General features: G+C 37.8%; 1 protein-coding gene across 2 annotated transcripts; it reads left to right on the forward strand.

Annotated features, from left to right (window-relative positions):
• The first annotated feature begins 1926 nt into the window (after window positions 1-1926).
• Window positions 1927-10736, forward strand: LOC127966612 (GPI ethanolamine phosphate transferase 3). 2 transcript variants are annotated; one of them, XM_052567724.1, is made up of 11 exons: window positions 1927-2196; window positions 2987-3468; window positions 4459-4602; window positions 4755-4878; window positions 4991-5150; window positions 5494-5673; window positions 5777-7322; window positions 7417-7620; window positions 7762-7949; window positions 8273-8343; window positions 9244-10736. In XM_052567724.1, exons 1-11 carry the CDS (start codon window positions 2177-2179, stop codon window positions 9371-9373), a joined length of 3249 nt encoding a protein of 1082 aa, XP_052423684.1. In that variant the 5' UTR covers window positions 1927-2176; the 3' UTR covers window positions 9374-10736. The 2 variants fall into 2 exon arrangements, with proteins under 2 accessions (XP_052423684.1, XP_052423685.1); XM_052567725.1 differs by having other exon boundaries at window positions 1927-2161.
• The last annotated feature ends 4670 nt before the right edge of the window (window positions 10737-15406 follow it).

Here is a 15406-nt window from a genome sequence, read left to right on the forward strand (position 1 = left end):
TATAATAATATTGATAAAAATGTAATAATGTAGTTTTATCGCAATTTAAAATTAACAAGTGACAGAAGTGTGAGTATATATATTATATATATTTTCCTGTTCAACAAAAAAACGAACAAATAATAATATTAATAAAAATATAACAATATTAAATAATGATAAAATTTAATCATAATTAAACCAATAAGAGACACAACTGGCACGAGAGAGAGAGAGAGAGAGAGAGAGAGAGATTACACAGTACAAATGTGTGATGTTATATTATAATCTTACCACTGTGGAAACCTGCCACTGCAACACAGAGGATTATGGGTACACTAATTCTCATCTTGGGTAAAAGAGGTGGATGCCGAACAAATTGAATCAAAGTGCTAAATGTCAGTGTGAGCATTGAATCACACATTTGCCGGCGGGTCTATTTATATGTTTGCTGGCATCAGATGCTGTGGCGGACAGGCTCGTCTCTGTTTACCTGCCAGCAGCTAGATGGCACATCTTGCCCCACACACAGATGTGCCATTATTTCCACACTCAATGCCTTTCATTGTTGACTTTGTGGTCAGCAGTGACTGGTGTAATGGGATGGATGTTAATTTGTGTTTTCAAATGTAAAAGGTCATTTCCTCTCCAAATCGGTTTGTGTTTGGTATCTTATCAAAGGAGATGATTGATTGTGCTCACAGATCTGATGTCACTGCTGGTGGCACGTGGGTTTGCTGTTGTTTAGTGTGAGTGTAAGGGGCCGTTCACACAGAACACATTTTTTTCCATTCCACTGCTACTTAGCAGTTATTTTTCTGTGGAAACTCACACTAGACGGACATAAAACATATGGAGCTCAAGTTAAAATAAGCTAAACTTACATGTCTTTTTCAAAGTAAAAGCACATTCTGTGTGAATGGCCACTAACATTTCTAAAGCAAAGTCATTTAATCCTCAGCCATATCATATATATGACTGAGGATTAAATAATTGCTCATTTTGCACCATAGACACTATTATGGAAAAGCGTAACTGTGGGCATGGGCTTTTTAAATACCCTTACACAAATAACATCTCATGCTGAAACTGAGTTGATTTGTTTGAATAGAAAATACAGATTCACTTAAGTAGTGTTTTTAAAGTAAACACTGCATAGTGAAGTTTTTTGTTCTTTGGCACGCACACTGCATGTCTCAACCTGTTTGCACCTGACCAGTGATCATGCAGCTACTGATATACAGCTTATTTATTATATATTTTCTTACAATTTGTACATTGTTCATACAGAATATATAATTGAATGTTCATATGTGCTTTTTATTATTTTAAAAGATGCAAATGACTAAATGTAAATGTAAAGATAATTAATGTTTCTTGTCACTTTTAATTTTCACTGAAAGTGAAGTCTTTAATATCCAAACGCCCATGATTAATTTTTACAATTTTTAATTAAAGTTTAAATTTTCCAGAACAAAATAAAATAATACATTTATTAAGTTATTAAGTTACAAAAACATGTTCCATGTTCCACATAAGTATTATGCTGTGTGGATTTTGTTTTAAATTACTCTAAAAATAAAATAAAATAAATAATGATTCATTATGCTTTTTGGATTTTGTTTTAAATTTCCCCGAAAAGAAAAGAAAAGAAAAGAAAAGAAAAGAAAAGAAAAGAAAAGAAAAGAAAAGAAAAAATAGAAAATTCTGGAACACAAACATTTTGCAGAATTTAACATGACCTCTAATTTATTTTGGACAAATTAAGTTTAGTTGATTAAAAACCTAAATATTTTAGCAATTATTAATGCAGTGATGTTATAAGTTAATGCTGTAATAAACTACAATCGACTTAAACTCTAAATTGATGTAGCGCGACCCGAGAGGCCTTTATTTTGAACATCAGTTAACGATGTCTTTTATTTTGATAGTCGTCGTTACCTGTGACGTCAGACGCACAGCGCATGTCAACGGAAGTGGAAACCGGGATTGCGAGATGACCAATATTAAAACAAAACCGACATGCGATTTGGGTTCGTGTCCGCGCGTGTAGAGCAGCAGTGAGCTCTGACAGCACCGTGCCAGATGTCGGTGAACCTGCGGCGCTTTAGGCCCCCTGCAGCGGATGCGTGCTCCACATTCACAGTCCTGAAAAGAGAGAGGACGAACACAGAGAAGCAAGGTCAGTACTGGACGCATGAACGCGCGCGCCTGCAGGTATGCGCTCCGTAGTAAGACCTGGCTCATAAATACAGTCAGTTTCACATTACTATCTTAAATGTTGGTGTAGTTTCAGTTTTGCCTTGCTATGTAACATTTCTTTTTATTACTGTGTCTCAAATCCAAGTGTGTTACATTTATGCTGTCTAGGAAGGGAACTAAAAGCAATGTCTAATGATATTGTGTTTTAGTTCGATGTAATTTGCTTTAATTTGGCTGAAATAAATGTTTCAATGTCCATCTTTGAAGTCAGTCTTGAATTTATGAGTAACATGTTACTGTGAACATTATCTATTTATTTGTAAAATGTTTTTTATATACCCATTAAGGAGTCTATTAACTGACTGGGAACTATATTCGTCCAGTGTGATGATTTGAAATATTTTTATGATTTTAATTCAAATATATATTACAAAAAAATATGTGGCTAGCCTAAGATACCCTGTAGAGCCAATTTCTCAGATAATATATCCTCGCATGATATTAACAGAATTAATATAATGCAGTATTTTAAATAGTACTGTATTTATTCTTTTAATAATTAATTCTTAATATAATTCTAATATGATAACAAAATTGCTTCTTGTATGATGATTAAACGTCCTTTTCCTTGAAATATCAAACTGTTGTTTAATAATTAAACTAGCAGGTGTTACACTAATGATATGTATAAACCAGTAACACTTTATATAGAAACTATATTGTTTTGGTATTTTTAGTTGATGTGAAACGCACCCTTAATTACATCATGTGCCCTGTGTTGATTCTCCATCTCCTTCTTGTCTAGAATGAGAAGACTTCCTGTCGTGGTCGCCCTCATCTGGGTCTGCTCAGTGTTTTACACAGGCATCTTCCTGTTTGTGGGAGGCTTCCTCTTAGTCAGGCTGGAGGTCAACAGAACGAGCACCTGTGCAGATGTCTTGTCTCCCGGAGCTCAGGTGAAGGGGGATTTCTGCCTGAGTGAGCCACGCTTTCGTAGGGCAGTGGTGCTGATCATCGACGCTCTGAAGGCCGACTTCACCCGCTACGATCCGGAGAACACAGCACCCAAACCGTTTGAGAACAAGCTGCCGGTGTTAGATGAGATGGCATCGTCACACCCCTCTCATGCCAGACTCTACACCTTTCGGGCCGATCCGCCCACCACCACCATGCAGAGGATCAAAGGCTTTACCACAGGTTCCCTGCCCACATTCATTGACGTGGGGAACAACTTCGCATCCAACGCCATTCTGGAAGACAATCTAGTGCACCAGCTGGGACAAGTGGGTGAGTGAATCTGCAGCTGGCAATTTCCTTTAAACCCAACCTGTCAAGAAATGATCTTTTTATAAAGAAAAGGAAGACTATTTTTAGACCACTTTGAATTTTCTTCACATTTTGTCATTATTTAAAAGTAGATTTCTACCAAATCTCATTACAATGCAAAACCCCACAAAACATTTTTCTTGTTAAGTATTTAAATATGCCGATATAAATATGATAATTTAAATAGAAAAAGTTGGAATTACATGGGCCATAAAAATATGGGAATTCTCAAAAACCCAAAACTTAACTTCCAGATAAATTATGGTATTGGGAATGTGCTTGATTATCTTAGTATAGTTTTTATTGTATATTCTGCAAAAAACACAAAATGACCAAAATGACAGCAAATAGTATACATATATTTGAAATGACAACATTTAATTATTTATTCATTAAGGAATTCTGAAAAATAGATGTAATGGATTCCAAAAAAAAAAAAAAAAGTTACTTGAGCAGCAAATCAGCATATTAGAATGATTTCTGAAGTGTCATGTGACTGAAGTAATAATGCTGAAAATTCAGCTTTGCATCACAGAAATAAATTACTTTTTAAAATGTAGTGAAACATACAACTTTAATTTTAAATTGGAAAAATATTTCAGAATATTAATTTTTTTTTTATTGTATTTTTTATCAAAACTGCAACTTTGTCGAGCATGAGACTTTAAATAAATTTTTTTTTTTTACTAACTCTTTTGGATTTTTAGGCAGAAATGTTACCTGGGCCTATTTTTGTGACCTTTGTGAGATTTGCTGCAACAAAACAAACAAGAAAATATTTATTGCTTTACCATAATCATGTTTGCAATTAATGACATTTGTAGAAAAATTTACAAAGTCACCATTTTATCAAACTAAATGAATCCTGTTTAGATTGAAATTATCATAAACTCTAGCTTTTTTTGCTAGAGTCTTTGTTAATCATTGTGTGTTTTATCTCCCCTTTAAAAGGCAAGAGAGTTGTTTTTATGGGGGATGACACATGGGTGAGTCTTTTCCCCAAGAAGTTCCACAGATCGCTGCCCTTCCCCTCCTTCAACGTCAAGGACTTGCACACCGTTGACAATGGCATTCTCCAAAACATTTATCCCACCAGTAAGCAGAATAAATAGCACATCAATCAGGACCTTGCCTGGTTGGTTTGAGATCTTTGTTTACCTTCTAAATAGATGCACAGCTCTCTCATGTGTACACTGTAAACACAGTGTCTGAACGAGTGGCTAAGGGTTCGTGTGTTCTTTCTCCAGTGGAGGGGGATGACTGGGATGTGTTGATTGCTCACTTCCTGGGTGTGGATCACTGTGGGCACAGATTTGGCCCGGATCATCCTGCAATGGCTGAGAAACTCTCCCAGATGGATGGAGTTATCAGGTTAGCAGCAGCCTCATTCATCTACCCACATTCTGCCAAGTTTTTACAGTTTCATGATATATTTAATGCATTATGCATTTGTTTTCCATACGTTACTCGCCGCTGACTCCAGATCAGTGATAAAGCGTCTGAAGAATGACACCTTGTTGGTGGTGATGGGTGATCATGGAATGACAGACACTGGGGATCATGGTGGAGAGAGCCAGAAAGAGACAGACGCTGCTCTGTTTCTCTACAGTTCCTCTCCCTTATTTCCAGCACCAGGCTCCCAGGTATAAGAGACACTGTTATGATTTGTCTGTATTTAATATGTTACTACCAGTGGTGTGTGTGGCCAGATCCAGAAAAATTTGGGGTGTCACAAAATATATTGTAGTAAGGCTGTATTCAACACTATTGGTCTGTAATTGTATGATAATAGCTTTAGTACTATTTTCTTGTGTCCGATACTTAAAAAAACGTATTGTTTATTAGCCTTTTCCAAATTTTCCATTTCCTAAAATGTGGGGGAAAAAATCTAAATAAAGTGCCACTATGAGAGAGGAATTTAAATGTCTTTGGGTTATCTTTTGGCTTTTTCCATACATTTGGATTTCAGCGTGTTTGTGTTTGTAGGTGGAACCTGAGGTAGTACCTCAGACTGATCTGGTGCCCACTCTGGCACTTCTGCTGGGGGTTCCCATTCCTTATAGTAGTGTGGGACAGGTTCTTCTGCCACTTTTTCCTCAGGATGGCTCCCGGGGTGTACCTACAGGACTCAGCCAAGCTGAGGCGCTGTGGATTAACGTTAAACAGGTTTGAGGATATCTCTGTCGCATTTCATGTTTTTTTCATTAGTACAACAACTGTGATGAACTTGGCTAAATTCTGATTCTTCCATTTCCACTTTTCCTTAAAGGTAAACCGCTTCTTGGAGACCTACTCTAACATGGCTAAAGACATCCCATCAGACAGTCTGTCTCAGCTGCGGGCTGACTTCTCAAACATTTCCTCCCAGTATTTGGCTGCTGACCACAAGGGCCATCTTCCCTCTCCTGAGCTAGTCGTCTCCATGCAGAACTATCTGACCGCTGTCAGGGAGACTTGCAGAGCCTCCTGGGCCCGTTTCAGCCCTTTCAAAATGGCTGCTGGGCTGTTAATCTTAGGAGTTGCCTGCATGCTCTGCTATGTCCTTTCTGAGTTGTCCCATGTAGTGATTCAGCAAGGCCTGCTGAAGTTGCCCATACTCTCAGGGTTGGTGGTGGGTCTAGTAGTAGCTGCAGGTCAGCTGTTCTTCCGAGGATATTTGGAGCTCTCATGGTGTGCGGGAGCTGCAGCACTTTCTTCTGAGGTTTTGTTTCTTTGGAGGACTCGAGGAGTTTTGGTTAAAGAGAGGTGGTCACCTTCTGGCCTCCTCACGCTGGCCCTTCTGGTGCTTCTCCTGCGCTGTGCCTCCCTACTCTCGGACAGCTATGTCATCTATGAGGGAAACGTGGTTACCTTCTTGCTCTTCACGTTGAGCGTATATGTTCCTCTCCGTCTAAACTGGGATGGACTCCTTGTGCCAACTCCCCCACCAGACACCCAGAAGCCACCCAGGATGCTCCCAACAGCTCTGCCATCCTCAGTGGTTCGACGTCAGGCCACTATCCTGTTGGCTTGGTTGGGAGTGCTGGTGGGATCGCTTTACCTATCCCTCTCCTTCCACAACTGCCGAGAGGAGCAGGGCACCTGCCAGCCCTCACTTTTCCTCTCCCCGCTTTCACGAGTACAGAACAGTCAACTGCGCAACCTCCTCTATGTCTTCTCCGTTGGCTCTCTGGCCTTGTTGGGGTACCTTCTACACCGATGGCTTAGACATTACGGGAACCTCAATTGTACCAGTGTGACTGCATTTTCGGCCTGCTTCCTCGTACCCCTGGCCTCTGTTTGCATTGGTTTGCACTGGGCGGTGAGCGCCACCCCAGAGGACACCTTCAGGAATTTGTCCGAACTCATCGGCTTAGCTCAAGTGTTCCTGCCTAGAGCCACTTTCTGCGTACTAGGTCTTGGACTACTCCTGTTGTGGTTAGACCCCATGACAGTGTTCCTCAAGTCAAGGACTCCATTGAGCTCTCGAGGAACATCCCTGCCACCCCCCAAGTACCGAGCCAGTACGGGAATCAGTCCGCAGGCTGAACTTCACCACCTTATTCCACAGTTGTATCAGCGCATCCGACACTCACTGGAGGACGGGGCAATGGAAAGTGGTGAAACTGACAGCAGGCCAGCTGTGGAGGCTTACGGGCTGGGTACAGTGTACTCTGCCCCATTGGTTTTGCTTTGTGGACTCCTTGGATTGGTGCTTCTGCTGCTTCATCCGGAGGGAATGGCCCTTGCCTTCCTGCTTCTCCTGCTGGAGGCCGGAGCCATGCTGCACATCCACGCCTGTAGCGCCAACCTCTCCAGCCTGCACAAGCACTCTAGTAAGATGCTCTCCATGGTTATCTTCACATATTATGCCTTGCTATTAAGTTATTACAACTGATGCATCTAATCTTCCTCCTTTAACCCTCCCAGATGGTTTCAGTGTTCCATGGGCTCCAGTGGTTTCATGGTCTCTGGCAGCCACCCAGTTTTTCCATGCAACAGGACACCTCCCAACCTTCCCCTCCATTCAGTGGGGTGCCGCATTTGTGGGCTTTCCTCAAGGACACACGGGCACTGCACTTCCTGCGTCATTGGTGACCCTCAACACCTTCTCCTCTCACATTATCTTTGCAGGTAACGTAACACTAGATGCAGGATACTGTCAACATGATTCACATTGGATTTGTTTCTGTAACAACATTATGTTTTTTTTTAAGCTTTCTGTCTGTTCTTTCTCTCCATTTCTAATGATCACGGTCTAATTTGCACATGCAGTTGGTTGTCCTCTGCTGCTGTTCTGGCCTCTGGTGTGCGAGGTGCGTGGGACCCGATCTACATGCTCAGCAGGAGCAGAGGAGAGCGAGGATGCTGTCATGGAGATGAGACTGAGAGAGAACCCCCAGAAGTTCAGCTCGGGTCTCCTGCAGCTCGCTGCACGCTACCTCTTCGTGAATGGAGCGCAGGTGCGTTGCATAAAGCTCCCATTAAGTCAGGCACAAAAACTTGCACAACAACATTTTTAACCGAATCAATGTTTCTGTGAACTCCTTTATCGTGAAATGGTGTTCTACAGTAATTGCACTGTTATTTTGTTATAATTCACCAGACTGTGTGAATTGACCAATAAAAATAAATATGTATTTTTATTTTGTTTAGTCATGTAAGTCTTGGTGTTTAGAGGCTAATTATGGGGTAGTGTTATGAGCTCAAATGCTTTTGTAAAATGGATCATAAATTCTAAATATATAAATCATATTTACATGAATAAAAACTTGTTTACCTTCAGGTTTTTGCGTCGGTTTGTGCTGCAGCCATCCTCAGGAGACACCTCATGGTGTGGAAAGTGTTTGCACCCAAGTGAGTCACAAAACTCTAACTTATTGTTTCCTTCTCTTCTACCTCATCACTTTCCGTCTTTTTTTATTTTAAGGCATTGATTAAATTATCTAGGGATATGCACATTTTCGAAATGGACGAGTTAGTGGGTTGAACAGTGGTGGTTGGTGTTTTTGACAATTTTATTTTGTATTAGGCCCTTTATAACATTACCAAAATTCACCCACACACCAGTTGCTTTTCAAGTTGAGGGAGTGTAGCCCACTAACTGTCACACTTTATAAGTAGATGATGTTAACCCCGAATTATGACTGAGAGTTTTATGACAACTTTCTCAAGAGGTAAATTAATGTAGCATGAAGCATTTTGTCATCATTACTAACACACACAGGGATCCGTTGTGGCATTATAAGTGTTGCCAGAGTACAATCTACTGGTTTCCATCTTGTAATTACAGTAATTACGTTGGCCCAGTTCTTCACAACACAATGAAATTAGCACAATACAACGAAATCAACCCGCAACCATGAAACAAGTTGCTGCACAATGAAATTAGCACATTACAACCAAATTAGCACAACACATTGAAATTTGCACAACACAACGAAATTGGTACAACAACAACATTTGCACAAAACAATGGAAACAAGCCACAACAAAAAAACGAAATAAGCACAACACAACAGAAAAAAAGTTGCAGCACAACACAACGGAAACAAGCTGCAAAACAACGAAATAAGCACAACACAACGAAATTAGCACAGCACAATGGAAACAAGCCACAACACAACAAAATCAGTCCCATGCGTTGTGCACTACTGGGTCACCGTAAATTTCGACTTCATTGTAAGTTAAAGTAAATAAATAAATAAATGCTCTTCTCATAACTGCATTCTATAAGATGTATTTTTCTTTTGGCAGACTGATGTTTGAGGCATCGGGCTTCATCGTGGGCAGTGTGTTTGTGATACTGGGGGTCGCCATGGTTATGAGGGTGGACGTGTCAGTGGGTGGGCTATTTAAGAAACTCCTCCCACAGAACTCCAGGTAGCACTGGCTCTCCTCACCATGCCCTCTTTCCTCCTACAAACCCAGTCCAGAACTCTTCAGAGATGTGCTGGTCATCCTCCTCAACTCCACTGCCAACCATACGAATGGACACTGTTTTGGACCAAAGAGGTCTAAAGCATCTCCTCGTTTTCAGATACATGAGAGAAGTCGATAAACCGAAGTTGATATTTTATAAAAGCTATTTTAAAAGACTGCAACAGTCATTATGCTTTCGACAAGCTATTGATCTGTCTGCCTTTGTTGCTCTGCTGCCTTTGTATTGAAAAAGAGAGAGGGAAGATGATCTTTGTGCATGCCTTTTTACTGCCATGTTCCACAAGGTCATTCAAAAGACGATTAGAAGTTATTATATTGAAGGGCTACATGACGAAAACCCCTGCTGTTCGAACATTTAAAGAGCCAGTTCATATTTAATGTAAATTAAAGTCATAATTCAACCATCATGTGGTTCCAAACCTCATCGCAGTGATCTAGATGACCAAGCTGCTCCATACATTAATAGTGGATTGGGACCAGGCGAAATTGTGGTCATCATTCATCGTCTGGAAAAGTGCAGAGTGGATTTTGTTAAAGAAGGTCCAAGCTGCTCTTTTCCAATCCTTTTCCATTCCTTTGTGTTTTACAGAAGTAAGTCATACAGGTTTGTTGTGTAAATGATGTTAGAGTTTTTTGGGTTTTGGTTGAATTGTCCTTTTAAAAGCTACAAGTGCATGCTTGAGGGCATAATTTTCAGCAGTGGATTGAAACGGTTGAAGCTTGAATATTGTTTGATAACAGCTCATTCATGTTAATGTGTCGTCCTGTCTATTCCCTAGCAATAACCACTCAAGCATTAGGGTTGAACCAATAACGTTATATTCTGCACCGCATGAAAGGTATTTTTTACTATTATTTTAAGTTCCTCACTTAGATAACAGGTCACTAGCTTTAACGGTTGCCTTGTTTGATGTTACTGAATGAAACTTGTCTTCATTCAATTTGCGTTGACTGTTATTTATTTAGCTGTCATATATTTAGTTCACTAATGGATTAAATGACTTATGATCTCATTTTTGTGAGAAATGCATGGGGAAGATAATTACATCATGTGCTCAGGTTAATTTAGCCATTGCAATAGAAGTATTCTGCTCTGCATTGTGCATTTGTGTGTGAGAGGGGCTGATTTTTTAATTACATTTTTTTTTAAGCAAAATACTGTCAAGCCATACAGTGGCTTTTAATATGTCTTAACTTGGGGTTGACGATTGAATTACCTGGGAAAGAAATCATTTTAATTGTCATGGAATTGTTTTAATTCATTGATAGATGGAAAAAAATCAATTAAATATTTTGTACGATTTGAAGTGGTTGTTTGTGTGTGTGTGTTCTAGTTTGATTATGTTTGCAGGAGCAGCTGTTGGTCTGCAGAGGGCAGTGTTTCATCTAAAAACACCCTTTGAAATCTGATTGATTCTGCGGTCAGTAAGTGCCAGGGTAAATTCATTAAAAAGTGCTCTATCATTTCCATAGGAGATACTTTTTGCAAAAGTGGCTTTTAAGCTCAGGAATGACTGTCAAGCAGAATTTATCTGTGATTTCAGTTCAACTAAATAATACTATAATAATAGTTAGGTCTTTTTTTAACAACAGTTGAGACTGAGGTGTATTTCTTTTACAGTCTTTATCAGTACTTGAAGAAAACTAAATCTGTGATCAATTTTTACAGAAATAATATTTTCTGGGGCATAAAGCACAAGAATAATGATTGTAAATAATGTGGTGCCCTGTTTTCAGAAGTAGTTATTGCACTGATTTATTGGGTGCGAGGTGGCAAAGTTCTTCTGCGATCTTTAGAAATGAAAAAAATAAATAAATAATCATAAATGGCATGGTTTCCTGACACAACCCATTTATTAAAGATCACTGGAATAAGGAAATAGTAATGTCACTTTATTATAACCTGCACTGAAAGGACACTGAAGATGAACCCTTTAAATTCAAATGTTAAATGAACATCTTATGCACACAAAATGTACATTTTCATTAGTTTTTATATTAGTACATTAAGTGCATAATTAAATGAGAACTAAGCAGTAAAAACATGTTTTCTATATTTTATATAATTTCAGTAAAGTTTATTTTACCTCAAGTAATGAAATGTTTTAATTTTAGTTTTAATTTACCTTAACCCAGTCATCTAATACCACAAGACATGTCATAATTCATCAAATCCATTACTAATAAGCAAAGACGTTTGTGCTATTGTTTCCTTGCCAGAAAAAAGCTATTAACTGCTAAGAAATTAAAGTAATATTCCCAAGAAACATGCATTGGTTTAGACATTTTGAATGAAAATGGTGATATAAGGACATTTTCGTGTTTATTTTATCTTGATCCCTGTTCGCATTGCAGAAACACAACCAAAACCAAAGCAGGTTATTTAAAAAAAATCATCAGTACTTTCCCCAACCAGTCTAGTTTTGTTTGTTACGCGTGATAGCAAAACCGAATCAAAACAAAGCTTTCAACTTTCCGACATGTTAAGAAATTACCCATGACCATCTGTGGCTGGACCATAAACAAACTAATCTTATGGACTTTCCAAAATGTGTCCTTTGTCCCCGGACTACAATAGATATCTCATCATAGCATGCTCCCTGCACAAACATAAAGAACGGATTCAAAACAAGGAGAGTTATAAGAGAATAAGCAGATTTGATCAATAAAGCGATCCACTGAGCGTGTCGGTAAACTTGCAAGGTCCATTTAGCAAACCAATGCTACTGTTTATCTCATTCTGAATTCCTTTAATATCAGACCTCAGCCCCAGTCTGTGTCAAGGGTGCAAAGTCTGAATGGAATATCCTGCTTATCTTAAAGATGTATTAAATCCCGCATACCTGATAGCTCGGTATGCATGACTTCTTGAAAATGGCACTCCCACGTAACCTAACCTGGCAGTCAGAAGGGGATTTCTGCACTCATGGCTCCATTCCAACAAACTGTTCATATTTATCTTTATCGTTATCTGTGTACTAGGGTGGCCATTTCCAGAACCACAAAAAGGAATGCAATTGTTCAGGATTTGTGAAGCCAGGACACTCAAATACATTTAATGCATAAATAAATAAAAATAACCATAAACCAAAACCATTAAAACTCATTATCTCCAGGGCTTCAACAATAAGAATCACTATGACTGCTCAAATGCAGCCAGACAGTTCATATACTGACAATATTATCTGAAATGTACATCAGTACGCTTAATATATTCCTGACGACAACAATTAATGCTATATGTATATATTTTTAACTATATACCTTTGGAAGAAGTATAAAATAGTGATTTTAAAAGGAGGACAAATGATACTGTGATTCAGGTGCGCCTGAAGATTAACATTTCAAAACTTAAAATTGAACGGATGACCAAGTGTCAAAACATAATAATGCTTTTGTAATCGAAAATGCTATTTAGCTTTACCCAGGCCGTGTACTTGTGATTGTATGTGTGAGGTTTGCACCTACGTGACACCGGAAGACATTAAAGCTCATTAGCTCCAGGGCATCAACGATAAGAATCAAACTGTTTGAAGACATGTTGATTTTTTTTCCTGATAACTGCAGGAAGAGGCTTTTTTTCCCCATTGAAGGAGGGTAAATTTGAGCCTCTAGTATAAACAAGAGCTTTGAGTCGTGGCGAGCCTATACAAGGAAGACGAATCTTTGCCATTCATTCATCATGAGCTGAACGAGTTGAACCTCCAAATGAACAGAGAGTTTTGTTATTAGAGCCTTTTGCAAGTTAAACAACTTTCGCCAATTACTAACCGCAAACATTTCATTACTCCCACTCTAAAGGTATGACAAGTCTGTGTATGTCGAGAATAAAATATCCCTTTCAGATGTACATATGTTCTCGGTGTAAATGAAAACTAACTATTGTACAACAGCAGATGATGAATATCATATAAATACAGATGAAAGAAACTAACATGTAACATAACACAATTATTGTATGGACGAATTTTATAATATAATACTTTGTTAGTCACACTAAACCAGTGATGTGCTGTCAGCTTTAAAATGAATATATTTTTTTTTTATGAAAAGAATGAAAATGCAGTTCACTAATACACTTACTTCAATTCCCATTTTCTATGATGAGCATTTTAAAATGTCTAAAATTAATTTAGATTATTTTTTTTTTTGGGGTGGCCTGAAGTCCAAATTAAAAATGAAGGTAGAAAAAGAAAAACAACAACAATATATATATATATATATATATATATATATATATATATATATATATATATATATATATATATATATATATATATATATTGTTTTCTTAAATATATACATGCATGTGTTTGTATTTATAAATTCACCTTAAATATATACAGCACACACTCCTATATTATGCAAACAAAAATGTTTCTTTTTGATGTGATTAATTGCTTGACAGCATATATATATATATATATATATATATATATATATATATATATATATATATATATATTACGACACTGAAAATAAAATTAATTTCATGAAAAAAAATCTATAAAAAAAATGTGGTGCTGTAACATGCTCAAAAAAAAAAAAAACGCTCATAGAGAAATTTTTACTAGTCTTCATTTAGTCTTGATTGTCTGTAATTTCCTTATCACCTCCTTATCAGACAAAGCAGCTTGATTACCTCTGGACCTGCTGAAGTTACTGCGGCCATCATACAGGAAGTGACACGGCATGTGCCTCATTCCCTGACAATCTTGAAGTAATGAGTGAAAACTGAGTGCAGCTGTAGTTAGAAATCAAACTGCTTGAACTCCGTAGAGGATCAAAGTCATCTGCTCCCCTCTTCATGCTTCATTACAGCTCAAGATACACTCAGTTTTTACAGCACAGAATGAAGAACTGACTGTGTGTGGAGATACAGTTCTTGAGGGAGTTTTAATTTAATCTGTTTATTATTATTTATTTATTTTTAAACAGACTTTAGTTCTGCATAATTAACACATGTCCGAGGCCCTCAGACATTTTATTGGCTGTATTCCATGCATATTTTTAGCATGCACATGTAGATGCATGCCTGATACAACACTGCAGTTTTGCCAAAACACTGGAACACAGGCCATTTCAGCTGCTCTGAGAGAAATGTAAATCTGTAAATGAATAATAATTCTAACAGTAGCATGAGAACACAGGCAGGCAGCAATGCCACTGTTAGAATTATTATTCATTTACAGATTTACATTTCTCTCTACAAGGCAAGTTCCATCATAATCTTCCAAAAGCATTTATTGGCATTGCTTACCTGTAGGCAACAGCACAAGTTCATGCAGCTTGTACTGTATGTTGGGTTACAACCAAAAAACACATGAACCCACACATTACTGCTGTCAGTCAAACGACTTGTGGTTTGGTGAGAATTTGTCAGCTTTGATATTCAATATGTTCGTTTCGTAAGAGTTAATATGTTACATAATAGAGCCATAAAATGGTCATTATTATAACCATAATGACTATTACTGGTATATCATCACATCAGATATCCTTATGCAAAGTGCGTTTATAAGGTTAACATAAAATAATAAACCCCAGGTCTTTTAACCCTGGTGGACAGTTTGCTTGTACAAAAAGAACTAAGTACAAAAGAGTTCCAATGAATATTATTCATTTGTTTGTTTGTATTTTAACTCACTAACAAATCAGTTTGGACACTTGAGCAATCGTGAATTCAGTTTTATTTAGGTACTTCAATTCACTCAAAGATCAGTGTGGACACTTCTTATTAAAACAAAATCTAAAAATGATTTTATGATATTTTTGATATTTCTATTTTTATTAACAGAAGTTATTTCACACTTCTATTAGCACATAATCTAGGAAACATCTATTTTGTCCCAAAGCCACTTGTATGTGCAAACTGTTCCCTCCGGCTGTGAGTGACATTGGTTAATCTGACTTTGTTTGTTTATGACTTCAAAAGCCCAGAAAACATGTTGAAACTTTCCCTCCTCTTCACATGAAG

Source organism: Carassius gibelio, chromosome B10, assembly GCF_023724105.1.
Source record: "Carassius gibelio isolate Cgi1373 ecotype wild population from Czech Republic chromosome B10, carGib1.2-hapl.c, whole genome shotgun sequence".
NCBI lineage: Eukaryota > Metazoa > Chordata > Actinopteri > Cypriniformes > Cyprinidae > Carassius > Carassius gibelio.

Coding starts and splice junctions, on each gene's coding strand:
- LOC127966612 (XM_052567724.1), top strand. CDS start 2,177: ATGAACGCGCGCGCCTGCAG. Junction 3,469..4,458: donor GCACCAGCTGGGACAAGTGG/GTGAGTGAATCT, acceptor CCCCTTTAAAAG/GCAAGAGAGTTGTTTTTATG. Junction 4,603..4,754: donor CCAAAACATTTATCCCACCA/GTAAGCAGAATA, acceptor TTCTTTCTCCAG/TGGAGGGGGATGACTGGGAT.